The sequence below is a fragment of the Tauraco erythrolophus genome, chromosome 20 (assembly GCF_009769465.1).
Source record: "Tauraco erythrolophus isolate bTauEry1 chromosome 20, bTauEry1.pri, whole genome shotgun sequence".
NCBI lineage: Eukaryota > Metazoa > Chordata > Aves > Musophagiformes > Musophagidae > Tauraco > Tauraco erythrolophus.
The window spans coordinates 5496324-5514077 of record NC_141484.1 but is presented as its reverse complement, the minus strand read 5'-3'; the positions used below and the strand labels follow the sequence as shown (position 1 = coordinate 5514077).

Sequence of the window (17754 nt, the reverse complement as noted above, 5' to 3'; positions counted from 1 at the left end):
CATATTTTTGCATTTGTGCTTTTTTAGTAATTTTTTAAGTGATTGTAGCTCAGTACGTTTAGGATTGCATTTCTCACAGACCTCTTGTATGTGCTATCAAAAATACAATATGAATTACCGTTTTTTACTACATTAGTAGTAGTGCTATTGTGTGCAATAGTAGTGCTATTGTGTGCCTTTTGGCCTGTGTCTTGCATCCTTCACATGAGAATTCCATAGGCACTGAGTACTAAACACTAAGTTAAAAAAACATGAGGAAACAAGACACACAAAACACCTTATGTTCAAAACAACATTCACTCCTCCAGTAAACTTTGTTGGAAAAAAATCAGCGATTATTTTTGTCTTTAGCAGTTACTTTACTTTATCCTGGAATTGTAATCTCTGCTACTTCATTTTTTAGAAGACTTTAATTACAGGAGGTTCAGGTTTACTCCTAATCCCTACTTCATAAATTAAGAGGAAATAAGCTCTTGGATGTTTTGGTACAGTATACAGCTAAGTCTGAGTTGTGAACTGCTTACTGTTTCCAGCAATTAAGTGTATCCATTTTATCATGAAAATTCTCTTTTTCCACTTGATTTCAGCTAGTCAGTAACAAATAAGAATTGTTGTCAGTGTCTGGAAATAAACAAGGCCATGTAAATTTCAAAAAGTGGTTTCTCCTTTTTTTTTTTCCCTCCAGTTATTATCTTGGTTACGAGCCAGTGCTTCATGTTTCAGAATTCTTCGTTTTGAACTTTTATTAAAATACTGCACCTAAGAAGATGTCCAGTACAGATCCCCTAACAAATCCAGATAAAAAGTAAGTACTTTTTTTACTTTTTCTTTTTTTTCCCCTATGCACAGGAACACAACAATTACTGGACTGTAATATGAAAATTCTTGCAGTTTCATTAGGAGGATCTTTTGATGAAGTCTTGAAGAAAAATGACTTTGATATTGAAACAGTCTGAAGCAACTTCTTAGAAAAGCTAGTACCAGCACCAGTGAATTTACACATAAAGGGAAGAAATAGCTCTTAAGCTTTTCATTAAGTGAATCAGCACTTGGTTTGGACTGGTTATGTAGAGATAAAACCCTGCACAGAAATTCCCTATTGCTTCTGCAACTATGAAAAGGTACTTGTAAGGTATATAGCAAATTACTTCCTTGTCCATATGGGGTAACTACAGTAACATGAGACACAGCACAGAGTTTATGTATTATAATGCATTACTTTTTTAGATAACTGTCTGCATGCCTTTAATGTTTTATACCTAGTGCTTTGGAACCATCTTGTATTTTTTACTACTGCCATGGGATATATAATTAAAATTATATTCCTTCTATAAACTTTAATGTTACCTCCTTAAAAGTTACATCACATTCTAAATGGCAAACTTGGATTCAGTTGTGATTAAAAATTGTAACTCCAGCCCCTTCCCAAACTGCTAAGTAACCATGCTGTCATCAAAACCATAATTAAAAACGGGCACAGACAGCTCTTGCTGGACTGCGATGTTTGCTGCACTTGTACAATAGAATCCAGCAAATAGTATTCAAAAGTATTGTCAAATAATTTAACACAGATTTTGATTTATGCTACTTCATAAATAACTTGAATTTTTAAAAAAACAAATCCAGAAAACATTAAAAAAAAATTTGCTTTTTACTGGGATCTGAAGAAGCAAAAATTCTGCTTGTCTGATGGAAATACAGGATATGTAATACAAAGATACATCTTTAAAACAGCTATGGCTTGCTGGATTCCTGTGGAAGGTATATTGTATGAATAGTTCCTACATCGCAGTATTCCAAAGCCAATTTTTCACACAGGAGATGAACATGAAAGGTGCATATAACTGCACTTCAGCTACATGATGATAGACTATCATTTTCTATACTATATTTTTTTTTCTAGGAGACAGTATCAATGCACAGTGCTTCAAGAATGTGCTTGCTATATGTTAATTGAGGTTTACCTAAACTTTAAATAATACCTTTCTTCTCTGCACAAGGGGTTAGCCTCAAACCATTCATGCTTCTCCACAATTACAACATTGCTCAAGCTTTTTTTCATGTTTAACAGTTGCCATAGTATGGCATACGTTTTCTTTTAATCTTTGTGACCTAATCAGCAGAATGTATTTTGAATAATTAGTGGGTTTGGATAGATCAGAATTATGTGTTTATTCATGCTATATGATAACAGTGTTCTCTTCGTTGTGGTCCTTGGCATCATTAATTTTTACCTTTTAGGATTAGTGAACCTGAAAGGCTACAGTGCCATAACTGACTTGTGTAGTATTTTTGTAAAAGACCTTTGTTTCGTTTATAACAAACAGATCATGTGAATGTGGTTTCCAAAGATTCTGCAAATCTTGTCATCTGTTAAATTATCCTGTAATCCATCTCAGTTGCTAAAGCATTACAAAACTTCCTTTGGGATAGGTGAGTCATAATTAATAACGTTACTGGAATAGAATATTTTACTAGCTGTTTGAAAAAGAATCTTAGTTTGTTTGCTGAGTAAAATAAACGATATGTCTTGAAAATTTGGTCTTACCGATACTGGGTTTGATGGGGGTTTAAGTTGTTACAGTATTCCGAGATATTTCTGGAAGTAAAAAGTGATTTGTGTGCCTCTGAGTATGTTCTTGAAAGGCAGAGAACTTGCAAAAGAAGCAATGATACCATTTTTCTATATGAGTCCTTTAGAAACATTAAAAGCAGCACAGCAGCAGAATTTTAAGGTAAAGAGGGATAGAAGCCTGGAGATCAGTACAGGAAGAGGAACAATGCATAGTTTGCTTTGCAGAAGGGATGGAGGAGCAATTGTTTGAACAAGTGATGTATTCTTGATAATAACTCTTAAAAAAAAAAAAAGAGGTGAGAGCAATAAAAAGCTTGATACTACTTTGTATCTGTTTAAATTGTTGGGAAGTTTGTCATTCCTGGCTTAATAAAAATCATTCCTTCATTTTGTAGTGGTGGAAATGCATAGCCTTGAGTCATACTTTTAATTGGGGGTTGTGTTTGTGTGTTTCTGTTGCAGAAAACATGACACTGGAAATAAAGCCATATTAGTCTTAAGTGATTTGTTTTGACAAACCTTCCTGATACTGATATCACAAATTGAATGCCACTGGCGTTAAGAACAGTGACGATTTTGTTGGAGAAAGGTTATTCCTATTTTAACGTCTGCAACCTTGCCTACAGCAAATCTCGTTGATACGATGCTTAAAATATTAATGGCTTTTCTTTCGTCACACTGGAACGCCAGTAACACCAGCGGGGTTAAACTGGTTGAGAAAAGACTACAAGGGGCTAAATTTTCGTCACTGAAAATGGTGCCAGTGGAGCTCTTCACATTTCAGGGACTGGGAAGGCTGCTTTACGTTCCCACTTCCATCACTGGTGTGCTCCTTCATGTGTGGTGGGTCAGTTTGCCCTTCCGCCCCTCGTGTGTGTCGACTGCAGGCTTTAGGGACTGACCTCTGTGTATGTGACCACTATATAGCATGTTGCCTATGAGCAAAAACATCCTTTCCCCATAACGATTTATGTGCCGATGAAACCACAGTCACTGCAACTTAAAAAAAAAAAAAAAAAAAAAGTGCATGAGATAAGCGTCTGCATTCCTGGCATAGCCAAGCTGTCCTGCTGTGCAGCTCTAGACGCTGACAGATGCTGTCTCATCACAGAGCTGCTCCCAGCCTTAGGGAGGATTCACCTTTCTACTTAAACAAAGCTCTCAGTGAAGCCAGAATGTTTAGTTTTCATTTTAAACTGTAATTTTTCTAAGATCTTTTAGAAAGGGGGGGAGTAATAGGAGAGCATCTTCTCATGCAAGCCTGGAAGAAAATTGTAATTAACCAAACTGATGTCAGAAGCTCAGAACTTTTGAAAATACACGTCTTTCTGCAAGACCAAGCCTCATATCAGAAGAGTCTCACCTCAGGGAACAGTTGTTTGTGTTTTTTTCACTTTTTCAACTAGATTATTCTCAGTGTAGTGATATAAATTCACCATTTTGTTTGCTTTCACAAAGAAACAGATGTGTCAACTTCCATTTCGTCATAAAATATGTAACCTAAGTTCTGTGTTTACTTTTGGCTGTTGAATACTGAAAGACTAAAACCAAGTTAAAGTACGACACAAGTCAGTACCATGATTGAGAATGTAAAGTAATAGTGTAATGGCATTTGTTTCATTAATGCTTTCAGTCTGTCTGCTTTGGCTTTCCCTTTTGTGTGTGGATGTACATAATCCAGTCTGCTAGGAAGATTGCTTTAGAAAGGTCATGAGTTACTGCTTTTGACCTTGTTTGGAGGGAATATGTAAATAAAATACTGGAAGAATATGCATAAACAGGTTTATTTTAGTTATTTCGTTTGGCTTCTGCTGCTGGATATAGAGTCAGTGATGACAGTTGTAGTAAATGCAAGTATGTTTTATTTCCTTTGCATTTATCAGTCTTTAAAGTTGTTATAAATGGCCATTTCAAACAGAAAAAGTAAACGTTGTCTCAGTAGGTGAATCAGTCCCTGTGACGCAGAGGCTTTCGGAGAAGATTAAGCAGGCAGAGACACTCCTCTCGGGCTCTGTCTTTTTTTTTTTTTAGTTGGTAGCAGAAATCGTCCTGCACGTAACCTTTATCTGGCTGAATTGGAAACTTCCAGTGTGTTTTGGTTGCTTTGTCATTGTCTTTGCTGCTGTACTGAAGAATGTCCTTACTCTCACCAGGAGATGAAGATGAGCCAGAGCGTTTTGATGGTCTTTCTCTCTTATACTGGTATGCTTAACCATTAGGTTCTGATGGCATTTTTCTAGTCTGTAATTGGGAAAAGTACAGTAAAGATAATTTAAAAGCTGTAGCCATTTTCAGCTTCTTTTTTCTTTTCATAAGCAGCCAGAGTTTATCATTTAGTTTTTTGTTTAAGTGTCAAATATTATCTGTTTTGTGAGGGAAGGGTATTGTTCTTGCATTGATAAATCTAGGTAGATATTTTGTTTGTGGACATAAATGACTAGTAATTTCTCAGAAATGCAGTTTAGAAGAATATGCAAAGCCTTATGTTCTGATAAGTCCCTAGCAGATATAAAACATAAAGCTGTTGAACTTCTTTGTTTATACTGGTAAAAAGTACTAGAAAAAAGTATCAAAGATTTCATTTTAATCGCTTTACTAGAACACCTACACAAGATGATGTGCACTTAGTCCATTAGCATTTCAGGACTTCAGTTGGAGTGTTGAGTTTAATATTTTTTCAGTAATTCCAGTGTAACAAACATACAGTGTACATTTTGTAGTCTTGCTTATTTATTTCATCACTTGCCTCACGTCTTTACTTCTCTGTGTGCTGAAAGCTTGCTCATGAGTAGTTTGGCATGACTTCTCAAGGAATGAGCAGCAGCCTCGGATTATTTAGTTTGCATCTTTTTCTACAGAGAACATTGAAATGATTTTTGTTAATTCTGCCAACTGATTTAGAAACCTATTTCCGTATTTATACTGTTGAGCATATTTCTAATGTTTTTTGGGAAGTATTCTAACATTTCATGAATATTAAGTGATGATAACATGAAATAAATTTTGGATGGGTGCTAAATCCAAGTCTTTGTATAGTGAAACTGTTAAAGCTGTATTTATTTTAGTAGACAAGTAGCTTGATTTGAAGATCCATCTCTAAGTTATATGACAGAAAAACTGACACTGAGAGTCAGCAAGCTGTGATATGATAAACAAATTCAGGGCATTTGAATGTCTTTGTCTTGACTTTTTATGTGACAAAGTAATTTAAGATATCAGGTACCGGAAGATTTTAGTTTTTGGAGCATTAACACAATTAAATGCCTCGTGAAGGTGTCTGTTCAAAGTGCCAGTCCTTTCTGATTGAAGGTGGCAACACGGTGATAGTTTCACTGTTCTAGAGATATTTATTCCTCGCCATTGTGAATTATTAGTTTGTACATTCTCCGTATCCTCTTTGTCAGAATCCATTTTATGTCAGTTAGGTTCTCTTTTGGAAGTGTTGTCTGTTACTTCTAGAAATGTAGATCTTTTTAAGTGTTCTGTGCCTAGATTTGGTCATATTTTGTGATCATTTTATATAGTAGTATATAAATAGGTTCTACTGTTTTTTTCCTTTGGAAAAATTTAGACTTAAAATCTGAGATGTGATCTTTTAAGACCATGAAAGTAAACTCTGTGTGGCTGAAACAAATCTTTTTTTAATTAAAATAAAAACTGCTATGTGAAAACCACTAGGAGCATGGCAGAGCAAGAAACAGAACAGCAGTGGTAAAAGATAAGACAGAAATAAAAATAGAATAATTGTCTGCTTATTTTAAAGATTAACATACCTTGTTTAAATTTTCAAAGATGGATATGTATCAGGACAGACCTGTAAAGAGCATGACTAGCATGTTGTCTTTCAGCTTCAAAACAATTTAAATCCCTGGGATAATTGAAGTGCCAGGACTAGGTAATAATGCAAACTAGTCTGTTGTTGTAGTTTATCAAAAAAATCTAGAGAAATAACAGACTTAAGGTTTTGTTCCTCCTTTCAGGCTGTGATTCAGTGAAGGCAGTTGGGTTCACTTTGAGCCTTCGGAATGGTGCCGTATGCTCCGTCATGTGGTAGCGGCGTCATGTGCAGCCTCATCAGTGGCCAAACACACTGATTAGGTTTGATCATTTCATTTTAGCCTGTGAAACAAATCCTGCGAGAAATACTGAAGTGAAAATTACACAAGGTTTGAAGCAGAGGCTTCCTGTTCGTTTTTAAAGATCAATTATCAGGTCTGTTCTTACGGCCAGCCTTTCTAATGTAAAGGCTGATTTTGAATTACTTGGGAATTGAAGGTTGTGGATTAAATCGTTGCTTTTCAGAGCAAGTGCTTATCCTTTCATAAAAAACTCATCCAGTTTCCTTATACAAAACCCAAAAGAACTAGGGATGTTCTCAGGAGCTGGATCTCTTGCCTGGTGCTAGAATTTAGGAACATTGGGACCTTCTGGATTTCTCTGTTCCCTCTGGCACGGCACCCCTTAATGACGCGTACTCTGGCTTTTGCAGAAATACCCAGTTTCAGGCATGGTGTTCAAGCTGTATGCTGGATTTGGTTGCGTGGAAGGATTTGGGTCACTATGTCCTCTACTTTGATCTTCCCCCTGCTAATGAATTCTTGTTGTTCCATTTGACTGTAACATCATGCTCTAGAAAATGCAACTCACTAATATAGAATAAGTAGGTCAGAGCAGAAAAACCTAAGTGGTGCTTCTGTTTTTTTCTAGAAGGGATCTGGTGTGTCTTCTCCAAAAATGGTGCAGTGGGAGGACAAAGGAGCTGTGATACAACTTGGTTTTTTTTTGTAATAATTCATCTAAATGAAAATAAAAAAAATGGTGAAAGGTAGATAATCTGGATTTATAGAAATTCTTAATGCTTTACATTCTCAGAGCAGCATGGTGGGTATGTTTCTGATAAAACTGTAGATGTAGGTTTCAAGACTATAATTTTACTTGATATTCTTCCTTAACTTTTGACCACTCTCAGCTGCCTCCAAAGTACTCATCTGCCTTTACACAATTTCAAGTGCCATCCTGGTATTTTGTCATGGAGTGGGAAGGTAGAGAGTTTGGAAAGAAGTCTTTTTTAAAACAGAGAAAGAAAACGATATTGAGTGAAGAAATGAGAGCCTGAAGGGAAAATATTATGTTCATAAATAACCACAAAATTGCGTGTTAGATATCTTAGGAAATATTTTTGTGTACACTGTTATTTCTTAGGAAATATTTTTGTATATACTGCTTGTTTTAATATTCATTACCTGATCTAATTTAAGTTTTTCTTGCCTAAATGCTCCAGGTTGTGGGATTTTGTTTCTGTTTAATGATAATCTTTTTATTATAAATGAAGTGATGTTCACAATTCAGCCTGAAATGCTTTGGGACAAAAGGAAGTAAACTTCATATCCTTTACCTTGCCACCTTATATTTGTTATGAGGAGATTGATTTTATTCCCCCCCCCCCCCCCCCCATTGGTTTTGGTTTGTATTAGAGTTGAAAACATGGTCACTGTCATTTCTATATTAACATAGATCTGCGTACGTTTCTGTAATTAGGGATTTAATGACTTTTATTTTATTCCTTAGGACTATTATGGGCCCTCACGGAATCAATCGAGCTGTTCACCGCATTTCTTTTTCTGATTGTCAAAACGGATTAGGTAATTAGATTGCACATTCTGTTGATTCAGAGTAAACCAAATCTAAAAGCCTCTGGTGAGCTTTTCCAGTTCACACTGTCATTGGTAGAAGTTTAATTTATCTGGCTTTTATGAATTTAACTGTAAATCCATTTAGCACATTAGGTGGAATAACCAATTTCTTGCTTGTTTCTTTTGTTTGTTCTGCAGGAGTTAAAATTATTGGAGGTTATCGGGCACAAACAGCAGAAGATTATGGGATTTTCATAAAGAGAATTCTACCTGGAGGGGTTGCTGCTGTAGATAGTAATTAATTTTAATTTTTTTTTACAAACACACTGAATATAAAAAGCTGTGAAAAGAAGTCTTCTTCATTTTACTTTGTGGATAATGGTTTTTAAAATATCATGGTTTAGGCAGCATTCATGATGATGTGGCTTACTTTAAGAGAGAAATGAAACTTGGACCCTTCATGGAAAAAGATTTTGATGCTCTCAGTTCTTGGAAATGTGTTCAAATCTAGATATGGCTGGTGTGAAAGCAATTGGCAATCTTGCAACACTGCTAAATAACTGTTGAGGTATTGAACTCCTTTTAATTCATAAGGCATAGGAGTGGCGTTTCCTTTATAGAACTAGTATTTCTAATGAGTTCTGATAATTATTATTTTTTTAATAGTAGTTAAGATGTTTGGTGTTTAAGAAGAAATTATACTAGGTAGAGTTTGCAATAACAAAATTACAGAATATACTTCTGTCCAAGGTCTGTATATGGGTTTTTTTGAGATTCCATCTGGTCTTGTGCAGAATATGATTATTGAAAATAATCTAAATCTACTTCAAAAGTGGTAGCTCTTAAACTTGAGATTTGTAGAAAGTTAAGAATAGAAATGGTTCTACAAAGTCTTTTAGATGTCTTTATTAGTGTATAAAAGATTAATGTATCTATGTGGTAACTTAAATGTGTGTTAAGAGCAATATTCAGCTGAAAGTTAATTCCACAACTCTGAAATATAAATTCCATTCCCACAAATATTTGTGCTATGTGTAGATAATACAAATAGCTAAATAACACTTAACTTTCAGTGGTTATTCTGTGGTTAATAAGACTGATTGATAGTTATTAGTCTTATCACAATAGCCTAGCTTAATTAGGATCAGAACCTAATCTGCTAAAAGTCATAAGGTTGTTTATTGCATTAGATGACATAAAATTGGAAGAAAAAAATGTTTTATTTCCATGATATAATAACGTTCACCAGTTTCCTGTTGATTCATGCGTTACTGTTGATTTCATTACAAGGTCGTTTGCTCACTGGCGACCTAATTTTGGATGTCAATGGAGAAAACTTAGTTGGAGTAACAAATGAAAGGTATGTTTGTACTGATTGCTAAATGTTTATTAGAGCTTGTAATATTATATGCAGGTTTTTGGACATTATCAACCACTAATTCAAAGAGCACAACTCCACTGAGGTCCTTGGAGTTCAACCAGCAATTAGTTTATCCTATAAATCTAATTCAGCAAAACTATCATGGAAAAATGAGAGGACTTCATATGCTTTTATAATGCCAGAATAAGCTAGTTTCTTAATGATTATAGAATATATGTGAAAATAGGATTGAAACATATTAGGCTGTTTAAAATACTTTATTACTATCTGTTAGTTCAATACTGGTGAATGTAAATGATGCAGCTAACGAGTATCATTGCAATGGGACAATGAAGGAGAAATTGTTTAGAAAAATCTGTAGAATACGTTGGAGGGTTTCTGTAGCTGGATCACCAGAGATAAATGCAGCGTAATGTTCAAGACATAGATTTAAAATTCAAAGAAAAATTAGAGTATATGTTGCTGAGGGAAATCCTGAACAATGAAGCATACTTGAGCCATAGTTTTTCTCTGGAGTGGGCTGTTAATCCTGAAAGAAGTCCAGCAAGGCAGTAGGATGGACTAAGGAGAGATGGGGACGAAATGGAAAGGAAAGAGAGGGCAATCCCAGTTTATTCCTGTTACCAGGCACAGACTCACCACAGTCTGTCTTTCACTCAGTTCCCCGATGCTTAATTTGGGTTGTGCTGCTGGCAAGCCTTTTTCTCTGTATCTGGCAGTCAAAATGATGAACTGCATAAAGAATTTGTTCATTTTCCTGCTCTTTTAGCATTACTCACCATGTACTTCCTGACAGCACCCTGGAATATTTATTTGGATGTTTTATCCCCCTCTCTAGGGCTGTTGACATCTTGCGAACAGCATCAGCATCTAACCACATATCTCTGCTAGTTGCCAGAGATGAAGAAGCAAAGTAAGAGAAAAACAAAACATTGTTTTAACCTCAAAACTAATAAAAAGCCAACACTGTAGCTAAGGTTGGGTGGGTGGGCTTGCATGTATTTTTCTTTCAGATTAGTTTTAATCACAAAATTGCACCACGTGTCACGTTTTTCTGTGTAGTAATTGATACCGATTAATTCTGAGACTATTTGCATCCATTAAAGTAACAAGCTCAGGCCAATTTCAGTTTGATGAAGAGGATCGGAATGTAATGTTACCAGCTAATACCATTAAAAACTATTTACTGTGGTATTTTTAAAAATATTTCTCATATTTTAAAATAATAAAAAACGAGGAATATGTTAGATCTACATGGAACTGTGCGATTTAAGCTGATTTTGCCTTCTGAAAAAAGGCAGATTTAGTTATCGTTTCCCCTCAGAAGTTTACTTTTCAATCTTTAATGAGCTTTGAATTAGTTTGGGTAAGTAGGTTGAACTGTTCACTGCAGGAGGCAGTCCAAAATATGTCATAAGGACATTTATGTTAACCATTGCTCTAACCTTGCTGTCCAAAGTTAAGTATATAAATGATACTGGCAGAGAATCATCGGAAATGCTGGGATCCAGGTCTGTATCCCTTTTTGACTTAAATCTCTGGAGGGAATGGCTGTTAGGTAACTATATTTGGTAATCATTGCAAGAGTAGCTGCTGTTATTTGCCTTTCCTGGCATGTTCCACTTACAGAGTAATCTCCCCATAAAGGAATTTTATCTAAAATCCTTTAGCCTTTTGTTCGATTTAAGCTTCCTTTTTCAACTCCTTTATTTTTTGTGTTTGACAGACGTTTAAATCATTCTGTAGCCTCTGATCTCTCCTTTTTTTCAGACTGCCTAAATATATTTGAGGTCCATTCTTAATCTGCTTTTATCTAAAGCATACTGACCTACTTCCTCTAAAGTCCTTGAATAATTAAAATCCATCAGTCCTTTCACTGTTCTGGCGATGCGCCCAATGGCCAGTGCAGAATTTGTCACTACAAACAGTCCCTCACTCAGACACCTGTGAATTAATTTCTTGTGACTGTACATTCCTGTGCTAAAAGATTATTTGATTTACACTCAGCTGTGTTTGTGTGTTCCCTGTGTCTGGCATTAGTTCAATAAATTTTGTCATTTAAAAAAAAATAATACATCCAACAGATTTCAATAACCCTCTGCAGTCGCTGGAATTAATTGGGAATTACGTACCCTGCACTCGGTTAATTTGTGTTCTCTCTCTCTCTGGTTCTGTAGTATTAATTTGATGATGTTTCTGGCTTACATCATTCTAGATTATTTATATTTTTTAAAATCTGTTATCAGTGCGGTAATTATACCTCAGATTATAAACATTTTTTTTTAATTAGGCTGCATTCAGTATTAGATTAATCAAGAGTATTTGTTTTCTCTTTAATGCGTGTAATACAGAATGTGCATCTTTGCTGCCTTTTTGCCAGTTTGTTACAGCCTGATTGGTTTCTGCAAAGAACTTCTGCTATTGATTATTATTTTTTTCAACAGTGCGCCTGACCAAGAATTGTCCTTTATCTGTTGGGGCTTTTAAAAAAAGATTTCATAATGAAAAAGATAAAGCAAAGCCCATGCATATACAATATTTAACATATATTTCAGTCTACCTGAAATGAAGTAGACTGCAAATTTCTGAGAAAACCTCATAGAAGTTAAGAATTTGCATCTCTGTTACTCATTCTTGAATAATTAATAAATGTCTTCTGTCTTCTTGTCTGGGGTGCCACAGCTTTGTTTGCCAGTCTCTTCTGGGTTCTTGTTCAATACAGTTGAACTAAAAGCATTCTTTAAAAATATGAATATGCTATAGATATATTATATGATTGCTTCTGATGTAAATGTCTTGTTCTGGACCTAAGTGATACCACTGTCCTATTTTCTGTAGTGGACTCGAATTACGAGTTTTTAAAGTTTTGATGTCTGTGATAGAGGAAGGTAATCATTAAGCATTTAAACTAATGCCAAATCCTGATGGAGAGGATCTTTTTATTGCCACAGGAAAGAATTTCTTGACCTGATGGATAAGTACGGCTCTCACAGTGACACCAGCTCTGCAAGAAGTTCTCCAACACAACTATTAGCTGGTGAGAGATTGCTTCCTGCCCTGACATAATCCTGTAGGACAATAGCCATACGTTGGTGCAGGAGAAGCTTGCACTCAAAACTGTCCTCGTGGAGGGGGAAGATATATTGGAGGAAGTGACTGACTCAGGCAAAACACGCATGTTTACTTAGACTTTAACTTTTGGTTTGTAGTCTAAACATGTAACTCCACTGGTTTATGTGTCGGTTTCCCTAGCTCTCAAAATAAATATACTACCACCAACTTTCAGCAATAGTAATTAATGAATAATAGTGAAAAGTATTTGGTATTTGTAGATCAAATGTATCATAAGATTTCAAAGTACTAATAAAAATTAGAGCTAGAATAGCTTAAATTTTAATCCTTGTGGAAATGTTGCCTAATTAGATATATATTAGATATAATATAGCACGAGCAATTATTCAGTTGAGATTATTTTTGCCTCCAGTTTGGAAAAAAAAAAAATCATCACTTGCTATGTTTTAAAGGATTATTCCTGGAACCTTGGCTGGCTTATAATTCTTAGCTGCATAGACTTAAGCTTTGTCTTGGTTATTTGATTGCTTATAGCTTGCCTGTTTTCTAACATGAAAATAGTCCTACTGAGCTTAATTCAGTGCTTTTTCCCAGATGTGTGTTTTATTTCTTTTTTTTTGTTGTTTGTTTTCTTTAAGCAAAATCTATAGACAGCCCTTCTTCTGGCTCGTCCTCAACGTCACAAAGTCCTCAGTTGCATCCAAAGGATAATATCGTGACCATCGGCAGAAATAATTCTGTCCCGGCACCATCCCCAAAGCTTGCAAAGTAATTTCTGAAACTAACTGTAACTGTTTTGTGTGAGCTGTAGCAAATGGTGTGTTTGGCAGCTCAGGAAAATTTTGGGTCGACCATTAAGTGCTCAACTTTTTTTAAAAAAAATATTATGTTATAATGCCATTGATATTGCAAACTTTCAGTTTTGATAAAATCTTTTTCTCGTTTATTTATTGTTTACATGGTAGAAGTAGATTCATCAGATTGATTTTTGTTCTTAGTATCTCCTAATGAATTAATGCTTATGGTTTATGTGTACCTATATACTCCCATAAACCTTGAATATATATAGTAGAGAGGAGCTTTTATTCCTGTAAAATAATATATCAGTTCTTTCTGTAATTGCCGGAAGGAACAAGTGAAGTTGATGGTTTTGTATTAAGCAGACAGTGTAATGTTCGAACACTGAGATGAAATGTCCAGCATTTCTCTTTGGTGCTGTAATACATGTTTGTGAAATCAGTAAGATAAAGATACTATACCACTGCAGTCTTTATTGAGTAACTAGTTCTGTGAAGTAGTTATGCTTTTCTTTTTTCCTTTCTCTTTGTAGGGATAGTGCATTTCAGATTATCTCTGTTTGCAAAGGAACAAGCCTAGGTTTGAATATTGTAGGAGGAATTAACAGAAATGAAGGGCCTTTGGTGTATATTCAAGAAATCATCCCTGGTGGTGACTGTCACAAGGTAAAGACCTTTTTTCCCTTCCCTCCTCCTTCAGTCCACCTGTATTTTTGCCTTCATTTAGTACCTACTTCAGTATTTTATAAAGACAGTTATATTTTAAATACAAATTTTGTTTGTATTTCTGCATGCTTTCCCTTTGAACAGGATTATCTCATTGCACCATAGTATGGTTACATGGTAATGAAAATTATTCATGAGTTCATTTGAAGTAAATAAGGATCTTATTCCCTAATTTACATATAAGAAATTCAGAAACCAACTTCTTTAAGAGGTTGCATAACGCAAGGTAAATCAGCACAGATGAGACAGAGCTACAGAATGCTTTTTTTTTCTCTTAAACTTAATTTAGATGGATCCTTGCAGTTAGAAAGCATTGTGTAGGCAAATTAGAATAAAAAATATTCTGATGGTGCAGACTAATAAAATGTATGAATCAGTACTGATTACTGGTTTTATTTATGACAAATACAGTATGTAGATCAGGAGAGTTTGTCAGTTTTTTACAGAACTGTCTCGTTCAAGTACAGTAAACTGTTTATCCGAGTGTCTCCTGTTGCCTCCTGAGTTGTTATGATTATTTTGATGTGTAGATAACCAGGTTTTGCCTCTTACCAAGCAAGAGGGTTCAAGCTAGTTTCACGAGCCATGAGTTTTGCCCCGCAACAGTCTATAACTATTTGTGACTGAAGATTTTTAGATTAAGGTTAATCTCAAAATGCCAAGATGGAAGGAAAAAATATGTTTCTCCAGGACTTCTTTTAGTAGATAAGTGATAATAATTCTTTTTTTTTCCCCTCCTATTTTGTTGTGGCTTCTAAAACGTTTTTCTCTTTGTAAACATATAATTTAAAGCCTATCATGCATAATAGATAGACTGAAACTGAGACATTAATTTGCAGTACTTTCTAGTATTAGAGATAATTTCCCAATAATATTTTAAATCTCTGCCACATGAGGGCAGCATTGAAATTACTGTCTTTTAATGGCTGGATGGAAGTGAAGTGAAAGATCTACAACTTTTTTCTTTACTCAGAACCAAAACACTAAATGACAAAAAAATGCAGCAAAGTGCTACTGTAGGTTTGAAATAACACAGTTAAAATTATGGTATGTGGGTATTAAATATGTAAAATTATACTGATCTTGAAAATTATTTCTGATCCCTGTAATTATTTCCTATGTATCTTCTTCTATACACAGTTTGTTTCACCTAGACAGATTGATTCTGTGATTAATTTCTTAAGAGCTGAAGAAAACAGACATATTACGTGTAATTTAATATGTGTTACATTAGAAAAAATGTAATAAGTAACTCTGTAACCATAGGTTAATTACATGAATTTTCAGTTAAATTATTGAGGCCTCTCTTAAAATGTGAATAAAGAAACCTTTACCTTAGTGAGAAATCTACCCTAGCTCGTTTCAAGTCTTATCTTACAGTCTCTGGGACAGAAATGGGATATGTTCCTGTATTGGTAGGAAGTTTGCAATGAATTCAACAGAGTCATAAAGTTGACAATATTAATTTTACTATGGTTTTGACTGGTGAATTCCTAATAGACTAATCTGATTTTCTCATTAAGATTAATATGGCTAGTAAGTGCCTGAAGAGTCCCATGTATAGCCAAGAGCATTTGATTTTGAAATACAAATTAATCCAGCTCACAGTGGAATTAATTTGTAAAGAAGTTTCCTGTAGTCAGATGGGTTCGTGCTACTTGCTGGAAAAATGACTTTCTGTGGTTTGTTGGTTGGGTTTTTTTTAACACATATCTATCTGGGTCCAAATTTCTTCTTTACACAATATCTGAGATCCCTTCTGTCTGATGAAACTTTTATAATGACTACTGTCCTGGTGATTAAATGATCATTTTTTTCTGCTGTTTATTTCTGGAGGATGGTCAGGCAAAATGTGTAGCCATTCTTGATATTTCTTGTCTTAACAGATCCAGAGGAATATGTTGAAGTGCTGTGATTATACAGTTCATTCTCTAGTGTTAGTAATTATTATAAAATTTGTGGGTGTGGTTTTTTATTTGTTATATTAGGATGGACGGTTGAAGCCTGGAGATCAACTTGTATCCATAAACAAAGAGTCAATGATTGGTGTCTCCTATGAAGAGGCAAAAAGTATAATCAACAGGACAAAGATGAGGTATCTGTTACTGTCAAACAGCTAACCCTCCAAAATGGTATATGATATGATATTTATGATCAGATTTATGTGAAATGTCTTGTCATGTGTACTTAGAGGAAATGCAAGGGTTATTAATTTTTTTGAAATATTCAATTGCAGTGTTATCTCATAGAAAAATACTCAAATGCACCTTTTAGATCTGTCAAATTACAATACTCTCATTCCTTTCAAAAGAAAAAACAAAACAAAACCCAAAATCACAGTATTTGCCTTTTTTAATGATGGGGAGTAGAATGTCCTTTTAGAAAAATAATTAAATAAAATCTCACACACTCTTTGGGAAAATGTAATTTTTGCACGACTAATGTATAATCTTATGAACGGTACAGTATACAAAAAGGTTTCAAAATATTAATTTTAATTTTAGGTTTGAAAGTTTTTGGGAGATAGCTTTTATTAGACAAAACAATATTGCCAGTTATTCAGAGAATCTGCAACGTCCTTCCAGCCTTTTAACATCTCCTGTAGCATATGGAGAGCAGCAGACTGCAGCACGTAGTTCTCTTGCGTCTCCTAACGGGAAACTTGTTTCAACATTCACTCCAAATGCCGTGAGTATACTTATTACTCCTCTTAGTCTAAAGTGAGCAAGTGGGTTTTTTTCCTAATTTTATTCGAATTTCAGTATAGGGTTATTTTAATTCGGTTTCCGTTCTAGTAAGAAAATGACTGGCTCTTTTTCCTGCATGATATTAATACTTTGGAATACCAAGACTTTTCCAGAAAACATGTTGTGTAATAGTAGAGTGAACCACGCTGATCAGAGGAATGCGTGTATTAGTTGGCTTGTGGTAAGAAAACAAATTTAATAAAATAAACGTTAACCGTGTTCTTAGATACAAAGTTGTGTCCTTACTGGTTCTCTAAGGAGTAAAGCTTCAGCAGTGTATGTAGTTACATATATCAGAGATGAAGTACTCTCTGATTGCTGCATAGGTGAGTACAGTACAGTCTCACAAGTTACACTTCCTCCATGATGATGAGATTTTTGCTTAAAAATCAGAGTCCTAGAAGAATGTGGGTTTGTTCCTCTTTCTTTTGGCTAAGCAACAATTGTTTTGGTTGATACAGCTCACCATTAGTGTAAAGAAGTAATGTTGACCATAAGAAAGAGGGTTTAAAAACTACTCTACTTTCAATTTTTCAAAGAACGTTTTCAATTTATCGCATTTTTAAAACTAAAACTATTGTCTTTGAACAAAGACGAATAAAATGTTCCATGTTAAACAGAGTCAAAACAGGTGATTCTCAATTGTTCTTACAGTTGTACTTAAAATTCTTGCCCATTTTTCTTTACTATTATAGAGAGAGAAACTTTGAAACAGGTTGCCTAGAGAGACTATTTTAATCTGTGAAGATTTTCAAAACCTAACTAAGGTTTTGATAAGGCCCTAAGCTAAGTTTTTTGAATGGCATTCCTTCTCACCACCACC

At 34.8% G+C, this 17754-nt stretch overlaps 1 protein-coding gene across 2 annotated transcripts in view; it reads left to right on the top strand.

Annotated features, from left to right (window-relative positions):
* The first annotated feature begins 691 nt into the window (after positions 1-691).
* STXBP4 (syntaxin binding protein 4) overlaps positions 692-17754 on the top strand; it is a 72898-nt gene continuing 55835 nt past the window's right edge. Inside the window, exons 1-12 of one of the 2 annotated variants that reach the window (XM_009978330.2) lie at positions 692-805; positions 3788-3846; positions 4726-4777; positions 8144-8217; positions 8407-8502; positions 9499-9568; positions 10428-10502; positions 12541-12626; positions 13300-13429; positions 13992-14124; positions 16173-16279; positions 16689-16872. In XM_009978330.2, the coding sequence (XP_009976632.2) occupies positions 768-805; positions 3788-3846; positions 4726-4777; positions 8144-8217; positions 8407-8502; positions 9499-9568; positions 10428-10502; positions 12541-12626; positions 13300-13429; positions 13992-14124; positions 16173-16279; positions 16689-16872 (1104 nt within the window). In that variant the 5' untranslated portion in view covers positions 692-767. The remainder of the gene's footprint in view (positions 806-3787; positions 3847-4725; positions 4778-8143; positions 8218-8406; positions 8503-9498; positions 9569-10427; positions 10503-12540; positions 12627-13299; positions 13430-13991; positions 14125-16172; positions 16280-16688; positions 16873-17754) is intronic. The other variant, XM_086624019.1, reaches the window with a different exon arrangement.